The sequence below is a fragment of the Alternaria ethzedia genome, assembly GCF_023757985.1.
Source record: "Alternaria ethzedia strain BMP 0044 chromosome Unknown scaffold_1, whole genome shotgun sequence".
Lineage (NCBI taxonomy): Eukaryota > Fungi > Ascomycota > Dothideomycetes > Pleosporales > Pleosporaceae > Alternaria > Alternaria ethzedia.
Genome location: NW_026056194.1, coordinates 2,176,987 through 2,199,600, shown reverse-complemented (window position 1 = coordinate 2,199,600; position 22,614 = coordinate 2,176,987). Strand labels below are relative to the sequence as shown.

At 52.7% G+C, this 22,614-nt stretch overlaps 7 protein-coding genes across 7 annotated transcripts; 3 read left to right on the top strand and 4 right to left on the bottom strand.

The window, feature by feature from the left end:
• Positions 1 to 524: 524 nt before the first annotated feature.
• BST1 (GPI inositol deacylase) lies at positions 525 to 3,562 on the bottom strand (the record flags this gene model as incomplete). The annotated part of the gene is made up of 2 exons (XM_049372351.1): positions 525 to 3,338; positions 3,386 to 3,562. 2 exons carry the CDS (start codon positions 3,560 to 3,562, stop codon positions 525 to 527), a joined length of 2,991 nt encoding a protein of 996 aa, XP_049238485.1.
• Positions 3,563 to 7,993: 4,431 nt separating this feature from the next.
• Positions 7,994 to 9,334, bottom strand: J4E87_000696 (uncharacterized protein; the record flags this gene model as incomplete). The annotated part of the gene is made up of 1 exon (XM_049372350.1): positions 7,994 to 9,334. One exon carries the CDS (start codon positions 9,332 to 9,334, stop codon positions 7,994 to 7,996), a length of 1,341 nt encoding a protein of 446 aa, XP_049238484.1.
• A 1,335-nt stretch (positions 9,335 to 10,669) lies between these two features.
• On the bottom strand, positions 10,670 to 11,880 carry J4E87_000695 (uncharacterized protein; the record flags this gene model as incomplete). Its single annotated transcript, XM_049372349.1, has 2 exons — positions 10,670 to 11,813; positions 11,876 to 11,880. The coding sequence occupies 2 exons, from the start codon at positions 11,878 to 11,880 to the stop codon at positions 10,670 to 10,672; spliced, it is 1,149 nt and encodes a 382-aa protein (XP_049238483.1).
• A 497-nt stretch (positions 11,881 to 12,377) lies between these two features.
• Positions 12,378 to 13,702, top strand: MDH1 (Malate dehydrogenase, cytoplasmic; the record flags this gene model as incomplete). The annotated part of the gene is made up of 6 exons (XM_049372348.1): positions 12,378 to 12,443; positions 12,553 to 12,670; positions 12,720 to 12,760; positions 12,813 to 12,921; positions 12,969 to 13,063; positions 13,112 to 13,702. 6 exons carry the CDS (start codon positions 12,378 to 12,380, stop codon positions 13,700 to 13,702), a joined length of 1,020 nt encoding a protein of 339 aa, XP_049238482.1.
• Positions 13,703 to 17,272: 3,570 nt separating this feature from the next.
• Positions 17,273 to 19,062, top strand: J4E87_000693 (uncharacterized protein; the record flags this gene model as incomplete). Its single annotated transcript, XM_049372347.1, has 6 exons — positions 17,273 to 17,404; positions 17,455 to 17,639; positions 17,686 to 17,765; positions 17,815 to 18,219; positions 18,270 to 18,589; positions 18,637 to 19,062. The coding sequence occupies 6 exons, from the start codon at positions 17,273 to 17,275 to the stop codon at positions 19,060 to 19,062; spliced, it is 1,548 nt and encodes a 515-aa protein (XP_049238481.1).
• A 603-nt stretch (positions 19,063 to 19,665) lies between these two features.
• On the top strand, positions 19,666 to 20,382 carry J4E87_000692 (uncharacterized protein; the record flags this gene model as incomplete). Its single annotated transcript, XM_049372346.1, has 2 exons — positions 19,666 to 20,023; positions 20,120 to 20,382. 2 exons carry the CDS (start codon positions 19,666 to 19,668, stop codon positions 20,380 to 20,382), a joined length of 621 nt encoding a protein of 206 aa, XP_049238480.1.
• A 133-nt stretch (positions 20,383 to 20,515) lies between these two features.
• On the bottom strand, positions 20,516 to 22,020 carry J4E87_000691 (uncharacterized protein; the record flags this gene model as incomplete). Its single annotated transcript, XM_049372345.1, has 3 exons — positions 20,516 to 21,612; positions 21,667 to 21,738; positions 21,789 to 22,020. The coding sequence occupies 3 exons, from the start codon at positions 22,018 to 22,020 to the stop codon at positions 20,516 to 20,518; spliced, it is 1,401 nt and encodes a 466-aa protein (XP_049238479.1).
• Between the last annotated feature and the right edge of the window lie 594 nt (positions 22,021 to 22,614).

The window sequence follows — 22,614 nt, the reverse complement described above, 5'->3', positions numbered from 1 at the left end:
TGAAAACTTCATTTGCTCGTTCACATCCGACGAGGTTCTGTTTTGTGCATGCACTGACATTTCACCAGCATGCTGATCTCAGGGTATCGTAGTGAGACTTGATCTTCTTATTGTAGCATCCGCCATTACACAATATAGTCCCCGAAGCCTCATCGCTTCACCAGATTAACTATTCTGCCTGCATATGCGCAATGCTGTACACCATCATATATTGCGCTGCTGTTCCACCAAGATCCTCTTCTGATACAACCCCAAGGGTCAAACAACCCAATGCCATCCAGAGACAAGTCATATGCGCCACCCGTATGCAACGCAATCATCTAGTAGAAAAAAACCCAAAACAGAAGCTACACACGCTCCTTGGAGAAAATGCTGATGCCGTGAGATATAAAACGCCAGCTGGAGTAGCAACCCGGACATGCAATGTGAGAGAGAGAGAGAGAACGAAGAAGAAGAAAAGTGGGGTATTGAACGCCGAAAAAGAATTATGGAGGAGAATTGAAATTTGCGAACTATCGCTACTGTCATGGTCGTTTCTTCGTCTCGCTATCGGGGGTTCTGCTTTCTATGGGGGTGCTTGTTCTTCTTGATGACCATGTTGATGGGTCGAAGTGGATGGCGACGAGCCAGGCACATAGTATGTTGGCTAGGTGGTGGAGAACGTATGCGTAGGTGACGCCATAGACAGCGGCGTATGCGCCGATGGAGAAGAGCAGGATGTTTGTGAGGATCGAGACGCGGAACTCGGCGCGAGGGACCATGCGACCGGTGCTGAGTGTTTCGACGAGCAGGATGAATGGCATAATTGAGAGGATGTTGTGGTGCGACGAGAAGGGTGTCATCCAGTGAACTGCGAGGTTGCGGATCCAGACTACCAACACTGGAAGATTGATGGGTAGTATCCAGAGCATCAGGATGAAAATTGAGTGGGCGTAGTTGTAGAAGTTATAATTCGAGTCGAGACTGGATTCTGTCGCCAAACGGTAGGCGCGGACGCTAGTTGCGAGCTGCACCAGGCAGAGCACAACGTAAGCGAAGTGGTAGGGTATCACTGTCGAGACCAGTGACAGTAGGATCAACGTGGTTACTACGCGCTGTCGATTTGATGTCACGGCAAAGGCTGATGGCGATCTCTTTGCTTCATCTCTTCGGAGTCTGGCAGATATAACAACAGAGTACAAGAAGGCGAACAGGAGTTCCAACAAAAGTACAACGTAGTTGATAGCCACGCAAACACCGATGCACATCAGACCAAACAATGGGACGAGGAACCAGAAGAAGGTGTCGTCGGAGCCGAGAAGCAATTCGTTGCTGGCAGTATGCAGCAGTGATGTGGTGTTTGTGGTTTTACCACCCAGAGACCATTGTTTCGATTGGTGCTGGGCGCCTGCTAGAGTAATCGACAGGAAGGTGAGCGCGGACAGGGCCAATGGGAGCGAGCTCTTCAAACACTCGTTCAGCCCTTGCGTGAAGCTCATGAAGACGCCAGTGTTATCGTACGTTCTGAACTGTTGGCGCAGAACTAGAGCAACGACGAGTAATGGGAACGCGGCGAAGACAATGCGGTAGCGCATCCAGAGTTTCCCGAAACTGCCCAGGATGTCCACATTGAGATTGATCTCCACACTGCTGTCGCAAGTCGGGTCAGACCAGATCTGCAGTGATAGCCCGTTGGAGGGCTGTTTGGCGTGGAGAGCAGGTGGCATGTATGGCGATACACCGTGGAGGTTGATGCTGGCATCCTTGACGTTGACGAAGAATTTGCTTTCGTAGATATCGGTAACATACTGCCGCAGTAGAGGAGCGAAGAGCTCTCCTGCGTCACACGACTGCTTGCCAATGTGGATGTTGTAGGCTAGGAGTGCGGAGTGTAGGGCCGGAATCTTGATGTCTGTTACCAGTGGACGCTGTGCTGGAAGTCTGAGAGACAGTCCAGTTGTCAAAAGGTGCTGCAAGCCCATATCAACGGTGATCTGAGATTCAGAGGCCGCGCTGAATTCGGCAACTACCCAGCCTGTACTGCGCTCTCCAGCCTTGTCAACGACCGCCACAAACTGGTGCTCCGCGAGATCTTCGATGTCATATTGGAGGTACGAGAATGGTCGTTCATCCATCTTGAAGGGGTAGGTTGAGTGGCGCGTCGACGCAGGGAGGGCGATCACATCCGACGCAGCATTCTTGCAAGCAAGTCGTGTGGCACCAACACTATCGCCCGAGAGATCCATGTTCATCGAGAAGAGTGTGGTCGACTGGCCAGGTTGCGATGGGAATACGCTGCAGAAAAGCACCTCAAGCAAGCCGTGATCTCCGGCATGGTCGAGTTGTTCGTTGGTAAGAAGTGTAAACTTTCTTCCTGCAGCTTGGGGCGGCACCGGGATGAGGTGCGCATTCGGTCGTTGCTTGGACTTTCCTAGACTCCTCAGTACCAGCTTCTCACCTTCTGCGATGATGGCGCTGTTCTCCTCGAGGGTGAGGAGTGTTTTGGCTTCTTTCTGAGGAAGTGTCTTCTCAGCAATGTCCTCCAGCCCTGTCAAGAACCACCTCTTGAACCCGCGCATGCGCTCAGCCCGTGGTACAGTCTGCGTCGCGCGTGACACATCGATGACCTCGTATAAAGCACGTACAACCGCCTTCCTATGCTGGTCACACCAGGTGATCGCTAGGTGATCAATGCCTGTCCAAACATTTGGCATCGATGTGGAGAAGACGGTGAAGCCATGGGTCTCGGGTACCAGTGACTCGATACTGGCGTAATCTGAAGAGATCATGGTATCCAAACTTCCTCCCGCGATCGAGATGAGCGTGACGTGCCAAAGCGGGTTATCGATGGCCCATTTCTGCGAGTATGCGTTTCGCCAATACTCGTTGACGCCTTTGTAGGTGCGAACGATGTCTCCGTCAAAAGACACTGGCGGCCGGGCGTGCGGCGCGGCGAGCGTTATAATGGTGTTGATCGAGTTGGCCTGGTAGTTGGGCATGGTGAGCATGGTACGCGCGACCACACCACCCATAGAATGTCCGACTACGATGACCGAAGTGGGATCTGGCAGGCTAGAGTCGCGCAGGAACTTGCCCGGAGTGTGGTATAGGGACAAAATGTATGTGATGGCATCGTTGAGGTATTCGGCCTGGTCGAGCAAAGTTTGGCCGTGGAACGCCGTGATGTCTTCGTTGAAGTCGACCGAGAAGAAGTCAAGTGGCCTCTTCCCTGCCTTGCCGGCGTCGGCATCGTGTTGGACGGTGTTATGGTAGTGGTATGCGGCTTCGGCGGCGAGGGAGCGTACTTGTTTGTAGCTTCCAGCGTTTCCCGGGACGAAGAGCACTGGCACGCCCTTGACCTATATGATGTCAGCGTTTCTCACTTCGCACGAGACGAAGCACATGCCCTGGTATCCTCATCCAAGCTACCTTCCCGGTATAAATACAGCGAGTATTTGCTTGCGAAGCGCGTGTGTTCGGTGTCGAAATCGGCGTATCTCTTATAGCTGGGCCGCATGTAGGACATGCCGCAGCCTTTGACGTCTAATTGCCGCGTCAAGAATGACTGGGCCATGAGGAACATGGCAACAAAGGCCGCCAATGTCGTCAAGAGAGTGCAGGGCGAACATGCCCATGGAGAGCGAAGCCGGTGGCGCCATTTCTTGTTGTGGTCCGCGACCATGGTGTGCGGTGGGCTGTCTTTCACTAAAGCGCCCATGGTGGAGTCTGCTTTTGGGTGCGCCATAGGTGATCGTGCGGTGGTAAGAGAATCGGATATAGCGAGAGGGTCGGCCGCCATTCGTTGTGAAGGCACGTCTGTGTGGTTCCTGGGCCTGTTCTCTTTCACCCCGCCCTGCGCATTCACTAGCAATCCTTCAGTCTGAGCGTCGAGTCTATCCACATGTTCCGGAAGTGGTGCGGGTGAATTGTCGGCAGTCGATTCGGAATGGCTATGCTCGGGGCTTCGGTCTGGGGAGGAGCGCAGTCGCATCTATGGGTGGACGTCGCAGTACAACGAGAGTCGTGCCTGCCGTATTGATATTAGAGGAGTGCAGCGTCGAGCGCACCTTCCTCGGCGAGTATGTGAGTCGGCAAATTTCCGGAAGCGTCTGAAGCGACAGTGGGGGCTCAATGGGCTCAGGTAGGGCGCTGGAATGCGATGCTAGCGCAGCAGGAGCCCATGGAAACGACGTCGACTTGTTGAGTGCAGAAAATGCACGGCGGGCGTGCTTGGGTGTTTGAGGAAAGGGCGTCGCAAGCTGCCAAGGAGAACCGAGTCTAGTCGTAAATCGTGAAGTAACGAGCGACGGGATCACCGCAGGGCCCTCACCGCGACCCAACGCCGCATCCGACTTACTCGGATGATCGGCAGCCTTTCAAGTGGCGAGACAGGTAGTCCAAGGATACGAGGGGTACTAGGACGACGCGCCGTCCTTATCTGAACATTGGCATGCTGGTGTTGATGCAGAATCGTTGGAGGCGTTGGCGGGTCGCGAGGCTGGCGACAGGGTTGAGGCCAGTGCAACGAAACAATGACGACGCTTTACCGGGGTTCGCTGCAAAACACCGTCGATGCGCGCCATCCTAGCCCATCCGGTTGTGCGATAAAACCTGGAAATGCCGCATGTATGCAGTGATCTTGTCTGCATCTTCCTGCTGTTGTTATGGCTACACCAAAACCACATCGTCGTACGTTGCTGATGGCTGCTTCGGGACAGACTACGGTCGCTTACGCACCACAGCCGGATAGCCGATATGGATTGAATCCTACCAGCTGCTTTCTATCATTCATGATGCAATCCGCCGGGTAGCTATCACGTCTACAACGTCAACATCTTCATGCACACATGAATGGCATTATGCAACTGACATCGTGGTGGAACATAGCGTGGTAGCGGAAGCTTGAGCCAGCAATCAGGATCTGCCCGCTAGCACCCGACTTCACGAGAGGCTAACGATCCTGCGCCGTCGCCGTATTGGCTCCACAGTTTGGATGCACCGTCAAGGTGGCTGCATCTGGCGCCTACAGCCGTGCTGAGCATCATCACCACCAGGGAAGTGGCGACCCCGCAAAGCTGAGGGGTCAGAAGACCAAACTTGAGGACATGGCACTGGCTTCAAAGCTTTGACGTTCTTTGCGAGTCACCAGCTTACAATCGACAAAACCGAGACAAACAGACATCAGTACAGACCAGGCCAACACATTGTCAACCACCAGACCACTTCCGAACATCAAACCAGACGGGCATGATTTTACATCCTCTCAAAGCTCACAGCAGACATGCGCATTCAAGCTCTTCCTTTCAGATCACAACGCAAACCGAGTGTAAAGAAGAAGATACACTGGGAATCTTGGAGGTTTATGTACCCACTGAGTCTTAGTCCGGACGACGATCCCGCACATGCAAAGTGATGGATGCGCTTTCTAGTCTTCCGAGAACAAGACACCATGTAAAGCAGGTAGCAGCTCTTTGTATGCCGAACTTTTGCAGATTCTCAGCGACCCGGACATCGACTTTTCTTTCCTCTTTTTGAATCAGAAGATTAAAATGGGTTGATCTCGAGAGGTAGACATAATAATTTCGACGGGTGTTTTGAAAATCCGGACCTCCACAGACATGAGTCATCTTTGTCGCATTTTCGTTTTCTTCTCCCAGGAATCAGCATAAGGTGAGTCATCTTGGTTTTTAGAAGCCAACGAGGAGAAGTTGTGAAGGAAGAGAACAATAAGAGCGAAGGAGCTGGAGTATTTGTACTAACTACATGCTGGCGGGTTGGGAGTTCACACCATAACATACTCAGGACAGGACCACGTTCGATCATCAAATAGCAAAACACCCATTTTGGAGTCTTCGACTCGCACCAACAGACATGTTGTAGATATCTTGAAGGTTTTGGTGTCACTTCACGGAATGAGTATGTAATGGAAGACCCTCACAAAGTCTCAGAGGTTTATGTACTTGCTCCCAGCCCGAAAGAGCAGCGCACACATAGGTGCGGGCTGTGCTGTTTTCTGTCATGCTTCTGGGAAAGACGTCGATGTGATAAGAGGACTGCTATTTGGAAAATGAAAACTGGATGCTAAGAGTTTTGCAAAAACTCTCAATCATGCCGTCTCTATCTTTGCAATTTGGGTAAAAGGGTAGAAATCAACGTGCTCTCGAGAAGCACACATCGAAACCCCTAGTGGAGTTTTTGAAAGGCCAGACAACCGTAGACATTTTGCCTGCTTCAAGAGTATTTTAGTTTGCTCTCCCCGGAAACACTCCCATGTACGGCGGGTGTTACTGTTTTGGAGGCTTGAACTTGGACATTGTGGAGTGGAAGAGCAAAGAGGTAGTATGAGCTGAGGTTTTATACCGACTCAATGCCGCAGTCATCACTTCTTGGGCGGACGTTTTTGGAAATGGAAGAGACGGAGACCTCTCGCACATGCGCTGTGACTGATGAGCTTTTCGACAAAATCAGTGGCGGCAATCCTGAGATGTCAAAGAGGAGGTTTTCGAGACGCTCAGTCCCAGCACAACATTTTTAGATCGAGGATGTGTTTTGGTGAGAGTAATAAATGGCAAGGTTCTGTGGTGGAGGAAGGAGGAGGCAGAACCAGGAGATTATATACTCCAGGATTTCATTAGCGCGGATACCCAATAGCCGCAGTAACAGCTCGTGATCGTCGCATCCAAAGGATGTCGAACGAGAAAAAATACATCAACATCTCTGCCCGTGGTTTGAACACATCATTCTCACCAGCGAGTAAATGAATATCATCCAAGTGGTTCACAGCAACACCATGGCTCGCGAGATCGACCCCCGTATTTGTCTCATAGCATCGATCGCGAAGGTTTTTAAACAACGAGGAGTTCAGCTCGCACATGTAACGTTGACTTCAGATTTCTGTCGCACATGTACGCGGCACACTCCATCTTTTTTTTTAGCAACACTTCGATTGGAAGATCTTCTGCTGCAGGACACATGACATAGTGGGCATGCGATTTTAGAGAGCTTCACCAGCGACAGGAGACAACATTTCAGTTTTCGTTTGGCCCTTTTTTGTAATGCCGTATCAAGTTTGAGAATGAAAGAAGAGAAGTCCACGGGCAGTAAATGATGGCTTTATACAACGACCCAGCACGACAACATCAGTCTAAAAAACCTTCTTTTTGGTAGTTTGCAAAGCCGTGAGAGGTCTCCGCCATGGCATCTTGATAATGTTATTTCAGAGGAAAAGCAGTGTATTTGGTTCAATGATCGGGTAGAACCATGCAGCAAGCTGCTCGCGTTTTTGAAATTCCAGAAATTCCGGTCGTGAGTGGAAGGAGGAAAGCGAAGAGTCCAACAATCATTAGGCTTTTGTAATCTGCTCTCAGGACATGTTCGCGAATCCCTTGGGATTTTTGGTGGGAAGAACAGAGTCGAAGTGCTGCCATACACGATCTATTCAAAGATTTGGTAAAATGTGGAGAACGCGAAAGAGCGGCGGACATATTTGATCTTGAGCTCTTTTTTGAAGACTCCCTTCTCATGGAGGTCTTTCCGCTACATTTCGAAGAGTTGTAGTTCAGGAGTTGATGAAAAGAAACAGAAAGTGAGCACCCAGAGGAGGTATTTATACATCTTTTGGTCGCAAACTAGCAGGCCACTGCGGTTAGTGCCAACGCACTCTTGTTCTTAAAACATATCGGGGCCAAGCTCATGTAAGCATCTGATTTCGACGTCATCGCTCTTCCTGGCGCGTCTTTCCCCGTGTGTTCGACTGAACAGCAGCCTACTACCTCGATGTCCCGATGAGCGATTTACCAGCTGTCCACCTGACAGCGGTCCGATACCACAACTGCTGATCAGCACTCACACAACATCCAACGCAGATCCCAACTCTTGCATTACCGGCGACGATCAAACACACACATAATGTGGAAGGCATCGAAGGAAGTGTATGCAGCCGACGGCAAACCCGCCCAGCGAAGAACGAATAGATATTGGGTATCAAAACTAAACAGAAAAGGCTGTACCAAACTCATGAGGCCAGCTCTGCGACCGCGCCCCAGATCGATCCCCAGACCGATCGCCTCTCAGACTGCTGTACCTGCGGGTTCTGCTCCGCACTCACTCTCCTCGCCTCCTCAAGCTCCGCCTCCCAAGTAAGCACAGCATCCTTCTCATCCCGAATCGCCAAATCCGTCGGCTGCAGCGCCGCCGCCTCTTCAATCAACGTAACCGCCTTAACACTACTCTTCTCATCGCGCATCAACCTCAAACACCTCGCATGCCTGAACAGCATCTTAGCGCTCTGCGCATTACTCGGCGTCCACGTCGCACCCGCATGCTGCGCAAACCGCGCAGCAGCCGTTTCGCACTTGCGCAAATGGCCAATCGCGACACGGCCATTGCGCTGCACAAGCGGTCCCTGAGATGCGTCGTTCGCCATATCGACTTGCAGGAATTGTGCGTGGAAGAGGTTGAGCGTGAAATAGAGATCGGCGGTTTTGTTAACGAAATCCTCGCCGCCGGCTTTTTGCAGGCCCGCCCACGAGGAAGAGTGGCGCATGCGCTCGAGGGTGCGCATTGCATAAGCCCAGGATTCAGAGGCAGCGTAGAAATTGGATTGTTGCCATTGCCGCTTCCCGACGTCGACGCCGGTGCCGATCTCTTCAATTGTGGACTCCGGGTCTGTCCAGCGGGGTTGCGCGACTTGCGTGCGCACGCTGTCTGCGAGGGCGGGATCGACGAAGCCAGAGATTCGCATGTTGGGGATGCCGCGCAGACATGTCGCAATGGGCTCTAGGAGACGTTCCTGGATCTTCGGGGTGAAGAAACGGGTTTGCGCGTAGTTGAGGCGGATGGTGGCGTTGATGGAGGCGTGTTCTGTGGTTGTTGAGTTTGCATCCGCCATAACGGTTTCGATGTCCAGCTGCTCGCATAATTTCGGCAGATCTGATCGGAGCATCATAATTTCGAACTCGGAGAACTGGAATGGCGATGGCGTGAACGCGGGCTTGGATAGCGTGATGTGCATGACGTGGCCGTCGAATGCGCTTACTTTGCGTGCGTCGGTTGTTATGACGGGGATGCCTTCGCCGAGGAATAGGTTGCGCGAGTCCAGACCTCGGCATGTGATGCGGACGAATTGGTTGCGCTTGATCATGTAGTCTGACGCTTCAGCGTAGATCTGCTTGTTGGCGCGGAGGAGCGAGGGTGATGGGTTGCTTGGGCTGCGGCGGCTCAGCTTGCTGCTCATGCTGGGGTCTTGCTCGAGTTCTTCTTCCCAGGAGCATAGCAGCAGGTCGTAGATGTTGTTTCTGATTTCTCCGGGCAGGTCCAGGAAGCGGAATGGTTGAGTTGCTTGGGTGCAAGACATCTTGGTGAATGTTGTTGAGTTTGGCGATTGAATTGCTTGGGAAGTGGTCGGTATGTCGCAGTGGAATGTCGCTCAGGAAGTAGAGTCGCTGGGCAAAGAAGTCGCTCAGGAAGTGTCGCTATGGAATGAAGCTTGTCAATGATCAAGAGAAGAAAAGATGTCGCTGTGGAAGTTTGTCGCTCAGGAAAGAGTATGTCGCTAGGCCAGTCGGGTTTGCATATATACTTTACGCATATGATGATGGGGAAAAACGTTGAGTAAAAGAGGCGGTAAAAGATTTGATTCGTGTTGTCAAGAAATCGCAATCCGCTGGGAAATTTTCGTAGTCTGAGCGCAAAAACGTGCATGGACTAAGGATGTCGAAAATTGACTCGCGGCTTTCTTTGGGGAAACTCGGGGGGTGCACGAGCGTTCTTATGCTGGCGGTAGAATGTTCGCCGGGTGGGAAGTGGACCCGCGAAACCGCTGGTGCGAAGTGTGTGAGGTGAGTCGGTTCTGGCGGATCCGTCAGACTCTGTAGTGCGGAGAAGCGTGAATGGAAGGGCCTGAAGCTGCACTGTGATGTCGGACGAGACTGTGCTAGGCGACATCGGGTGCTAGTCTGCGATCTTTCCCGGAAGCCCTTTTTCGCTCTCCCCGACGGAAAACGATCCGCTGGCGCCATGCAAATAGGGGTCTACGGCAATCGTTCGTGATGACTTCGGAGAAAAAGGACATTCCTCGGGCTTATTGCGCGTTCCTGGATCCCCAGATTTGTGTACTTCAATTGAGGCGGCGCCCCCAGAAGCCACATTCGAAGTTCCCCGGCCGTCTCCGCGCTAAATAGCTCACACCCCTAAGAACACCGCTATTGCTGCGTCCGCTTTTGGTACATGAAGGAGTGTGATTTCAGCCACTAAAGAGCTTGGATTCGCGAGATATGGGGCAAGCATGCTGTGCGACCATCATAGCGCCTACAGCTGACCGGAACATGCTTTTCTCAAGCAGAAGGTCCCACCCACCAGAGGTCATACTCCTATCAGTGGCGGTGGGTTAAGATTCAACTATTGAAGGAATCGCATAATTCACGGAAGAGTACAAAAGCGAACGCTTCCCCTCATCGTGTTACTCGCTCGATGCCGATTTACCCTAGCGTACGTGGAGTAGAGAACAACATGTCCTCTACAGGAGTGGAGGTTGTTGATAAGTGACTTGGATGAAGGAATTCGAACGACATCGCCTGTTGCTTTCTCAGTCCCGCTGATGTCACTGGGAAATCAGTATGACACATGCTTTGCTCTATAGGTTCTAGCAATTGGTTTCAGTGAGCCAGGCTCCTGTCTGTATCGACGGCGTTCACTTCCGCGCCATCTTTCCCTTGCCCTTCTTCTTCCTGCTCCTGCTCGCTTCCTCCATCTCTTCGAGCCACAGCGCCCCACTAGCCTCAATGTCCTCCCTATTCTGCAACTCCTTCACCACTTTCTGATACGCTTCATTCGCAGCTTCATCCATGTCCTCACCGAATCCATCAGCACCGAATCCTCGGCACTCAAACCAGACGCATGCCAGCGGAACCACGTTAGCCCCCTGCACCCAGCCCCTCATGAGATGCAACCACATATCTACAGCCTCTTCATGGCTGCCGCCTTTGTATAAGAATGTCGCGATGTCACGCACGACACATTCTGGTATCGGGTACTCGTAAAAACCAGGGCCGACCTCCCAAGCCGCTTCGAAGGTGCTCAGCTTAGGGAAGTGCTGCGTGAGGGTATGCGCATCCCGCAATATCTCCAGGAAAGTCTCTCCAGGTTGCTGACGCTTGCGGAAATGACCGGTACCATCGCCTCCATCGAACAGACTGTTATGGCTCGGCGCTATGCCGTACCTGCCATACGGTCGGGGTACCGTATCATGGTACAAGTGCCTTATCTTTGTTGCCGTTGCAGCAGCACGGTCAGGGAATAGGCGAAGCAAGCCGCTGAGTGGCTTGTGAAGTCCTTCTCGCGGACTGTACTTGGCAGATAGCGCAATAGTGTTGGCCCGCCCAAACGCTTGCATCGCCTCATGGTAGACCTGCCTGGAAACAAGGAAAAGGTTGATAGCGTCTTCGCACGGCCCGATATCCTTCAGATCTGGATTGCGGTGCGCATTGTAGTATATGCCTTCTGGGCGGTAGACGACGTAGTGGAATATCCTGTCGCGAAGTTCGCGTGGGAAGTCGAATAGCTTGAATGCGCCGGTCCACTTGGGTAGCTGAACCCTGTCCAGAGACCATGGGGGGATACCTCTACCAGAACAACCGCGTCCCACGATGTAGGAGGGTGGCTCTGAAGTGGCAGGCGTTGCTGGTGTTGGGCGGGCGAGGAGTATCGAACCAAATGCTGCTTGAAGCTCAGGAACAGAAGATTCGGCTTGCTCTGTGGTAGCCATTGCGTTCTCAAGGATGTCGCGTAGGTCCGTGCTTTCTGTCGCTGAGGAAGCCACGATAGTCGCGTTATTGCTGTTGTCGACTGATGATGGTCAAAGTCGAGGTCCTCAGGAAGCAGTATATAGTGCACCTACTACATGCACTGCCACAGTGAGTCAAGGCGTGGCTTTAATTCGGGACTACTCTACGACACATCACTTTTAGCTTCTTCGACTCACCGCTACGGAATGCCATTGGTCTGGTAGCGTGGTAAGGCACACAGCGACAGTGTATAGTGCTACGGAGGACTTGCGATGAACTGCGATTGGAGTAAGCGCAAGCGATGAGATGCATATGGCTGCGAGTGGTGAAAGTGTCCGGGCACACAGACGCAGCTGTCAGTCTGTCTAAACGAGTGAACGAGCACAAAATGAGAATGCACGTCGTGTTAGCGTATGTGAATGCGATTGTGGTAGACTTGGGGTTAAGCATGGCGGGAGGGGAGAAGTCTGCGAGCGGCTGTCAGCCGTAGCTCCGACGCCCAGCCGAAGAAGCACTGACCGTCAAGATTCGCAAAACCTCCGCAGCATTCCTGCACCACCACCTCTTCACCCGTCCATTCCAGTCTCCATCTCCTCAACGCCTCTCACAGACATCATGTTCGCTGCCAGGCAAGCTTTCTTCCAGGCCCAGCGCCGCTGCTTCTCGGCCTCGGCCCGCCAGGTAGGCCTATTCCCGGAACCCGCGATGTTTTGTGGTGGGGCGCTTCAATGCTTCAATGCAACGCCATTGGGACAATCCAAGCACAAGATGCTAACTGTATGCACTGTAGAACTCCAAGGTCACCGTTCTCGGCGCTGCTGGTGGTATTGGTCAGCCATTGTCCCTGCTGCTCAAGCTCAACCCCAGGGTTAGCAAGCTCTCCCTCTACGACATCCGTCTAGCTCCCGGTAAGCTCACTCAATTGCATACACGATATTCGATTCTGACTTCATACAGGTGTCGCTGCCGACATTGGCCACATCAACACCAAGAGCGAGGTACGCCAATCCTCCGAAGTCACGCGCGAACCGTCTACTGATACTCGACAAGGTTACCGGTCATGAGGCCACTCCCTCAGGTCTCGCCGACGCCCTCAAGGGTGCTGAGATCGTCGTCATCCCCGCTGGTGTCCCCCGCAAGCCCGGCATGACCCGTGATGGTGAGCATAGAAGTCATTGATACTGCCGACACGTCTAACACCGGCAGACTTGTTCAACACCAACGCCTCCATCGTCCGCGACTTGGCCAAGGCCTGCGCCGACCACGCCCCCGAGGCCAACATCTTGATCATCTCCAACCCCGTACGTTGATACAATTCCAATCACACGACACATAATCTGACATCTCAGGTCAACTCCACCGTCCCCATCACCGCCGAGGTCTTCAAGTCCAAGGGCGTCTACAACCCCAAGCGCCTCTTCGGTGTCACCACCCTCGACGTTGTCCGTGCCTCGCGCTTCATCTCCCAGCTCAAGAACACCGACCCCGCCACCGAGAACATCACCGTCATCGGTGGCCACTCCGGCGCTACCATCGTTCCCCTCCTGTCCCAGTCCGGATACAACCTCGAGGGCGAGCAGCTCGCCGAGTACATCAAGCGCGTCCAGTTCGGTGGTGACGAGGTCGTCCAGGCCAAGGACGGAGCTGGCTCCGCCACTCTCTCCATGGCCATGGCCGGTGCCCGTTTCGCCGAGTCGCTCCTCAAGGCCGCTCAGGGCCAGAAGAACGTCATCGAGCCCACCTTTGTCGACTCTCCTCTCTTCAAGGACCAGGGCTGCGAGTACTTCTCCACCAACGTCGAGCTCGGCCCCAACGGTGTTGAGAAGATCCACCCCGTTGGCAAGATCACCGACCACGAGCAGAAGCTCCTCGACGCCTGCGTCGCTGATCTCGCCAAGAACATCAAGAAGGGTGTTGAGTGGGTCAAGCAGAACCCATAAATTCTACAATAGAATTATGAGTGTGTACAACAATAATGACGTGAGCTCTGGGCTGGGTTTAGTTCTGATGTCATGAACTTTGATCTGTACCTTAGCATGCCAAAATCAACTCTTACGCTTCTCCAGTTGGTTGTTCACGACGATTCTGTACATATACCAACATGATTCCAAGTCCCACCCATGATAATTTGCCAACTCCAATATCGCGTAAGTTAGGTTGGGAGAAAAGAGCGCCAGGCACATCGGCCTTAACGCGCCTTGTCCGGACTGCTGAATATATTGTATTTCGTCTGATCTTGAGTCAGACGTTACCCGATCAAGCAACATCGAAAGCCATTGATTGTGGTAGAATATCCTTCACCTCTACCCTCCACGAGACACCACTACGCGTCTCGTGGGTGGAAGAATGTAAGTGATAAGCGCTAGCCACCTCCACGGATCAGATTGCTTCCAGATGAGGCTTGGCTTGAGGTATTGACCGGGGTCGTTCTCTGCTAGGATCTACTTGGTGAGATAATGTCCATGATACGGCGCCTGTCTATGCTCGCCATTCTGAATCTCTTCCCTGGGTCCAAAGATTCGTGCAGACATTCCAAATCTCGTCAACTTCTGTGTGGAGTCTGTTCTTGTGACCATGTCATGTCCATATATACCATCGATGGCTGTTTCTCAGATCCTAGGATGTAGCGCTTCCTAGAGGACAGAGGAGATTTGTTTGTGAGGAAAGTAAGTGATCGTGTTTGAGATGGGCGGCCGGTGTAGTTCCGTAGCGGCTTGCGCGACTCGAACGCGAAACCATCTTGATTGCACAGCGATGCTGAGAAGTGTGGCTGGCGAGAATCTCGGCATCGCGTTGTGGGGGTGTGGTGCGTCCAGGTAGGGTGAAGAGGAAGGTGCCATCCGGTACGCGTCTTAGTCGCGGTCCTGCTGGCGCAACTAAGCGCAGAGTGATATTGCGTAAACAGGACCGCGACTAAGACGCGTATTAGACGGCAGCTTCCTCTTTAACGTCGGCTCATCTAACTGTTCGGCTCGATACAGCGTGTCGTGCTCTCAGCAACGCCTGGGCATCCTTCGGTCATGAATCCAGGTTCAGAGCAGCGACACTACGTCATCGATTCTCGCGCATTCCGAGACTTCTGATCCTCCACGGACACGATCACGTCCCGTTGCATCATCACACCATCTTGTTTGTCTGCATCGACTAGGCTCGACGTGCTTGCGTCGTCGTCGATGGAAACTCCCATCGTGCGCGTCTGCCAGTCGGTGAGCCTACACCTACACGGTTTCTTCTTTTCCTCCCTTGCCCCCTCCGCTGACACGGTAACCGTGCTATATCCGGTGTTAGGGGGCACCAGCTTTGGCCCTGTACTGCCTGTCTCCTGTCGACTCAAAGATCCGTGGGCGTCGGAGAGTTCTGTCTCCTGGATATCGGGGTAGACGATGCCGCTGCCGCCGACGCCGAGGAGGCGCTTGATGCGCGGAACGCTCGCTGAAATCAAGGAAAGGCTGGATACAGATCTGAAGTGGTCAGCTTTGGAAAGACATTGATCGATCCGAACGTACTGGGTAAAGACGACAAACTCAGCTGCATCATCTGCGTCCATTAGGTCTACGCTGCTCGGTTCGTGTCAAGCTCACTCACATGTGGGGTTTGGACTGGAAACCACCCTCAACGTTGCCCATATCTGACCTCCAGCAACGATTGCAACACTATAGAGTCAAGACCAGGACATGCAAAAACGTGGCTGGGGAACTCACCTTGCTCGGACACCAAAGAGCATTGCCACTGCAATGCTTTTTTCTTTGTCCAGAGACATCTTCCAGAAGGTCGGGACGATCCAAAAAGCCAAAAGAAGGTCTGTAGCAATATTGATCGCGATGGCTGCGGTTGAAAGACCGCCGTTTCCACATTGCAGTGCATGCATAGTCCACCGCGGAATCCCACATTGGAACGCCACCGCAAAGGTCGAGAATATAGCAAAGAGCGCAATGCTTCCGAACAGGGCCACCTTCGCTCTTCGGGATTGTGGGAATATGCGCTCGATGAGCAAAGCCGAGGACAGTTTCGCGAGCGCCATTGCAATGATACTAAGTATTCCAGCAACATAGATCGCCTGCAGCTCTGATTAGCGGTAGCTACCTGATGGCATTGGAGCTAGTAACCTTGAAGAACAGAGTCAGCTCCTTACCACTCAAGCCATCCAAGTCCTTCCCTAGGCCCCCGTCGATAGCAAACTGCCAGCTGACAGTCGCGCCTAGATATACAACCTAAGAAATGTTTAGTATCACTTGCATCCATGGAAGCGAATTACATACTGTGGCTGCAACAACTGCCACATCGTCGAGACCGAATTCGATTTTGTGGTTGTGACCCTGCGCAAATCGTCCGACCAACACGCCCACCGTTATGATAGTCCATGAGTAAGTGGAGACAAGGACGAAACCGCTCCTTGTTGGCACACCACTTCGACGACCTTCATCCGAACCTGCGGAAACCATTGTACACAGCGAAAAGAAGCAGCAACAAAGGAAAAGTGAATGGCATTCTCATTAGGGAAGCGTGCAGCTTATGGTAGACGTTGAAGCATCATCCCACACGGCTCGGCCTTATACTCATCGCACCGACTCTCAGCTGCGCATCCAAATGCGTCCTGTCTTGGGTACGCATCTGGGGTCAACAACCCAACCATGGTCCAAGCTTGGGTCTTTGAAGCATGTCAGGATCTCATTCGTGTGTTTTCGCGACCCTGAATCTGCCGCATGCTTACTGTCTGTGCGCATGCCGGGAAGCTAGTCCGCTTTCCGCAATGTTCATGTCCATCCGCTGCACCTCTCCAAGCTGCAGCTCGCTGAATCATCTGCTGCATTAGAGTCAGCTCGAATAACATCTGGAAGTACAGCAGCTCGTCTTTCGGGACAACGGTAGCCTGATCGGTGAACAACCAAGGTTCCTACCAAACGAGTCTGGGCTCCACATCTTCACCAGGAAGCGGAATGGTTCGTTCAATCCTGCGTCGATCGCTTGTCCAAAAGCTCCAAGCCGGGAGTTTCGAGCTCAAACCCCGCCTCATGTTACGCGTAACGACGATGAACTGCCGTTAGTGGCGCCGGCTACCATGCGGACGGTACCGGACAGCGCGAGCTTATGTGATAGAGCAGCCATCGAAATATCACCCATGCGACGAACGACAGGACTGTAACTTTACGAGGCGATTGGTGCGTTGGATCTAACCATTTGCATGCAGCGGAACGCGCCGGAAACATGACCCTTGGACGCTGCTGGTCGGTCGTAAGAACGGGCTTGCATACGGCAATGGAGTTTGCGACACTTGATGTAGACACTGCATACGATGTCGGGCGTCTTTCGTGTTTCATTTAGCCAGACGAGCCAGTAGGAGAGCTGCCAACTTCCTGAGTTCCTCAAGCAGCGCAGTCCGCAGCTCCCTGGTCGATACGTATCGTACTTCTCCAGCGTGCTGGTAGGGTCGCTGCATCTCACGAACTCCCTTGACTTTGCCATCCCGCACGTCTCCCGCCGGCCACTGTCTTGGGACCTCTTGCGCCAGCATGGAACTCAATACCTACATGGCAGATGCTGAACTCGATGTTCTGGAGCAAGAATCTGGTCAGGGCGAGAAGACGGCGGTAAATACGCCGGCTGGGCCTTCGGGAGTGGGGCGATCACCACATCAGCTCGAGGTGAGCATCACTTGAGCGACTTCAGTAAAGTAGCGTACTGACTAGAGCAGCGTTATATCAACCTCTCGGCTGTGATCAACTTCGCTGTGATCATTCTCGCTTCTTGGGAGTCGTTTGCAGTGACGTTCCAGTTCGCATTGATCAACGGCGGTCCCGCATCTATCTTCTATGGCTCTATCCTGGCTGGCATCGGCGCCTGTGCCGTTGGATTCTCACTGGCTGAGTTGGCTTCCATGTATGTACCGAACGTCCGTCATGGGCAGTTCTTGACGACTCGACAGAGATCCAACCGTTGGTGCCCAGTATCGTTGGTCAGCCAATCTCGCTCCGGCTGCTCCTCGCTTCTGGGGACTACTGCAAGGTGAGTAGAAGTAGGCACTCATGCTTCTAACAGCTCACGTTACAAACAGGATGGATAACTGTTGGTGCCTGGTGCTTTGCTTGCAGTGGGCCGCCTTCCATATTAGCCAACATCATCACGTCACTGGCGATGTTCAACAACGAGGACTACGTTCCTGAACGATGGCACACCAGCCTCATGATGGTCGCGCTCATGATAGTCCCCTTCATCTCGAATCTCTGGTTTCGCAAACTTCTCGATGCATTCGAAATCACTGGTGGCATACTTCACGTCTGCCTCTTTCTTGTGATAGTCGCCGTCTTCGTCGCGTTTGGACCGCGCAGCGACCCTGACTTTGTCTTCAAGACACTGATATGGGAAGAGTCGGGTTGGAATAACAAGGGTGTTTCTTGGGGTCTCGGGCTTCTGAGTATGTCGTTCGCCGTTGTTGGAGCAGACAGTGTTCTGCACATGTGTACGTCTACGAGTTTGCACACAGTGCTCATCTACTGACCGGATATGAAGGTGACGAGGTGAAGAAGGTGCGCACGCGCGTGCCGCGCAGTATCATAATTACCTCTGTCGTGAACTCAGCGATGCTGATCGTCTTTGCTACTATCGTTCTCTTCTACATGGGCCCTCTCGACGATATCATCGCCACCCCGCTTCCAATCCTATGGGTCATTTACAACATCACCGGCTCTTCAGTGGCAGCCAATGTTCTCACCGCACTCATAGCCCTCCTCATCTTCTTCGCCCTCTTCAACATATTTGCGTCCGTCTCGAGACTTATTTGGGTATTCGCACGCGACAACGGTCTGCCTTTCTCTGACTTCTTCTCTTACGTATGTAGGCTCTACACTTCCTGCATTGCATTGGCTGACAAGCTTAGGTGCACCCCACACTCAAACTCCCCGTAAACGCGCTTCTCCTTGTTGGAACCATCGTAACATGTCTCTCTCTCATCTACATCGCCAGCGCGACCGCCTTCAATGCACTCATCTCACTCCAAGCCCTCGCGTTGCACGTTTCGTACTTCTTCCCGATTTTGTTCATCCTCCTGCGCAAAATCAGAGGCCCCCCTCCACCTTATGGGCCGTTCAAGCTCGGTTCTGTCGGTATACCCGTCAATACGTTTGCGCTATGCTATCTGGTCTTTGTGGTACTTTGGATGCCGTTCCCTCAGATTTTGCCAGTCACACGAGACAACATGAACTACGCGGGACCCATCTTTGGTGCGGTCGTAATCGGGGCTTTGGCCCATTGGTTCATTAGTGGGCATAGGACGTTCAAGATGCCTGTCATTCGGTATGAGTAGACCATGGTCGGGGCGGGCAGTACTACACATGTTGTTGGCTTTAATAGTATGACTTGGCATGATCTTCTCCGGCATATAGCTCGCGAGAAGTCGATAGATTGGTACTTAACGAGCATTCATGAACGTTGTTATGCGAGGTCATTCACAACCGTACAGAGCCCAGTGTCATTTTTGCATAATGACAGCGCTGCGTAAGGCCAACCCATCGCTGTGCCCCTGCGCCCCGCATGAGCAGCCATCCGGCGCAGGGAAAGATCTCCAATTCCCTCATCACATTGCGACCAACTGCGCCGCGCACCTGCATGTAATTGCACTGCAATGGGATGGGAGGATTTAAGGCCGACAAACAACAATGAACAACGTCTTGGCGGTGAGCTTGAATGGCTTAGAAAACACCCGGGGGCTGCTGATTGGTCGGGGATGACCAACTGTAAGTTGTTTACTTACGTTACACTGGGCCTGACGGGACGACGTCACAAGCTGACAGCTTCGTCGTATAAGGAGAAGGAGTATCAGGGCGAGCGAGATGTGATAGCTGTACTCAGACCTTACTGTCCGCTCGATCAGTCCGCAACATTCTCCCTACATCGAAATCTTCCTACAATGGCGCCAACCCTTCCCCCAATGCCGCTTCCAGGCCTCATCATGGTGCCCAACTGGACAGCTCAAAAACACGAAGCCTTCGTCATGAAGACCGAAGGCGTACCCACGAAGAAAGCCCAAAGCCTTGTCAGCTACTGCACGTCTGATGAAAAAGCTGGAGAACCGTTCCTGAAGATATTGGAGGAGGAAAAGAACATCGTCAAGTTCATGACGATGGACGGGCAGGAGGCTATGCGGATCAACGTGCATAGACACACACTCGCAAGGCCCAGTGCAGAGTACAAGGCAGTGAGGAGCGCGGATGCGAAGCCGTTGTGGGATCTGGAGTTGAAGGCTGGGTGGAGGGTGCCTAGCTACAGTATGTTTCTTCCTTTTCCATTTCCTCTCCTTGTTGAACCTCGAGGTCGCCTATGCTCCACCTCTTCCCTTCGACTAATACACACGTCCCTTTCAGACATCACCGTCCATGACAAATACATCGAGAACCAGAAGATCGAGTTCGAACGCAAAGTTGCCGGTGAGGAGAAGGGTCTCGTTGTCAACGGCAATCCGGTCATGACCATCTCTCGACACGCGAAGTGGGCGCATATGCATGCCACCTTCGTTGTGCATGTCGCGCCAGGAATGGATCTCCTGTTCGCACTCGGTGTCGCGTGGATTCGGTCGGATAAACAAAGGCAGGAGGATGCCGTCAATACTACACTTTTGGTAGTGTAGAGGGACGAGTGGACGGTTCTTGCTTAGCGTACGAGTTATAATGGCGATGGAAGATGGGGGTTGAGAAGAGGTGGAACTCTGTTGCAAACGCAGCATGTCGGGTTTTGGATACAAACAACATCTAACGCCTTGATCATACAGGCTCGTTATGACTCCGCTTCTGCTTCTTAAATAACCACTTGGACCCTCTTGTGCGTTCATGCTCATGAGAGTACGATCGCTCGGGGAGACATCCAATCTTGGGTAACGCCGTGACTTCGTTTGCAATGTTCACGCGTACGTCTCCAAATTCAATCTCATTTTGTGGTACCTCGCGTAGTTCCATAGCGTTTTTCTGAGCTTCATTCTCCTTTGCTGACCAAGCCCGGATCCGAGTGTCGGTGTCGCTATGATTGCTCATCGCTGAGCTGAGGAGGCGAGAACCGCCGCGTGGATGTGTCGAGAAGCGTGAGGTCAGGGGTGATGTCGCAACCCAAGGCCAGCGACCACTGACCATACTCTTCCTGGTAGCCAGTGGAGAATCACTCTCTTCAGCACCCAGTGAGACCCAATCCCAGCCCGGAGGCTTGCGCCACTCCTTCTTCCCGGGTTGTTCCACCGGGGCGGCATGGGCGTGCACGTTCTTTGGGTCCGAGTTCTTTTGTTTCGAGGACTGAGTGATCTCGGTAAAGAACTCAATGACGTTCTTAGGCAGCATCCTGACCACCAGTATCCGAATGGATGGCAGCGATACGCAGGCGAAACCTGCCGCAAGTTCCAACTCCGTCCAGACGGTGACCTTCACGTAGTCCCAGGTAGGATCCACAGAGATCTTGAACGTAAGTAGGACGAACAGGCGGATGATAGTCGCAATGCATCCGAAAGTACCGATGGCGAACATGAAGCACACGGCGACCTTCTTATAGCGCCTCATCTGCAGGTTGCGGATGAAGAACAAAGGTAGTATCAGCAGGAGTATGTCTTGTACGATAGCGCTGATGGAGTTTGCCATTGGTACTGCTTGAATGTCCAGGCACTGCCCCTTGATGTCTCGGTTCCAGAAGGACTCAACTGGAGTGCATATGAAGATTGTCAGGAAGACGATGACGGTCGAGTTGATGATAATGCCGGCTCCGAAGATATAAGCGGTGACCCGGAAGCTTTTCGTTTGGAAGATCTCGAGGTAGAAGGCGATGAGAGAGAGTTTGATGAGGCCCAGCACGGCGATGTATGTCGACCATGAAATGTAGACTGTTTTGTGTTAGCATGCGGATAACGATGTTGCAAGGTATGGTTGCTTCATACAGTAGCGGAGAATAGGCGAGAGTGCCCCGTCTTCAAGATTCCATAAGTGCTCGCCGAAGCCACGTTCCGTCACTGTATTGCGTTAGTCACAGTAGATCGCAGCTCCCAGACCTTGTACTTACTAGCCAAGGTGCATCCTGCGGGTACTGCGCATAACACCAGAGCAAAGACGACGATATAGTCGTCCATTGCTAGCCTCTTATTCACCAACTTGCCGACGATTCGTAGAACGACAAACACCACGGCCATGGAGTAGATAACACCAGTCCACATGAACATGTCAAGGCGTTGCGATTCATCGGACATGTCGCAAAGAACGGCTTGTACTCTCGCAGTGTCCAGACTTTCTTGCATGGTACAATTTGCAAGCATGCATGCTGGCACGTCTGCCGCAATCTGATCGTTGCCACAGACACATTCAGTATCATCCAGGGTGCAGCCAGCTTTTGGGATGATAGCAATCATGCAGACAAGCTGTGTATTGTTAGCAATGATATCGGACAGTGTAGTTGGGCACGTACTCCGCAAGCGGGAATGTCCGCAATGCCTAATGCCCTTGCATCCAGTTCCGGACCCGACGCGCTGGCATGGCCAAACGTGAAGACCAGACAAAAGACCGACAATAACCCAAAAAGATGCATATTGTGAATAGTAATCGATGGGCTGGTGAGACAGGCTGACCCTGGAGTCTGGTCGGCGGCCCCGATGACTTATCACCAAAGATAGATGGCAAAAAAACTTTGGAGTTGCGACATAGTCCAACGCTCTCGAACTATGTTGGGGAATTCCCATCTTCGGCGGCTCTCAAAGCGTGTTTGAGCTTAGTATAGTACTCCCGCTGTCGAAGCCAATCAAGCGGTGTGGCCGTTAGACCATAGCGCCGTGATGGCGCTGTGAAATCGCCGTAGCAGCGGCTTGACTCGATATTACCCACGGCACGTGGGCTTT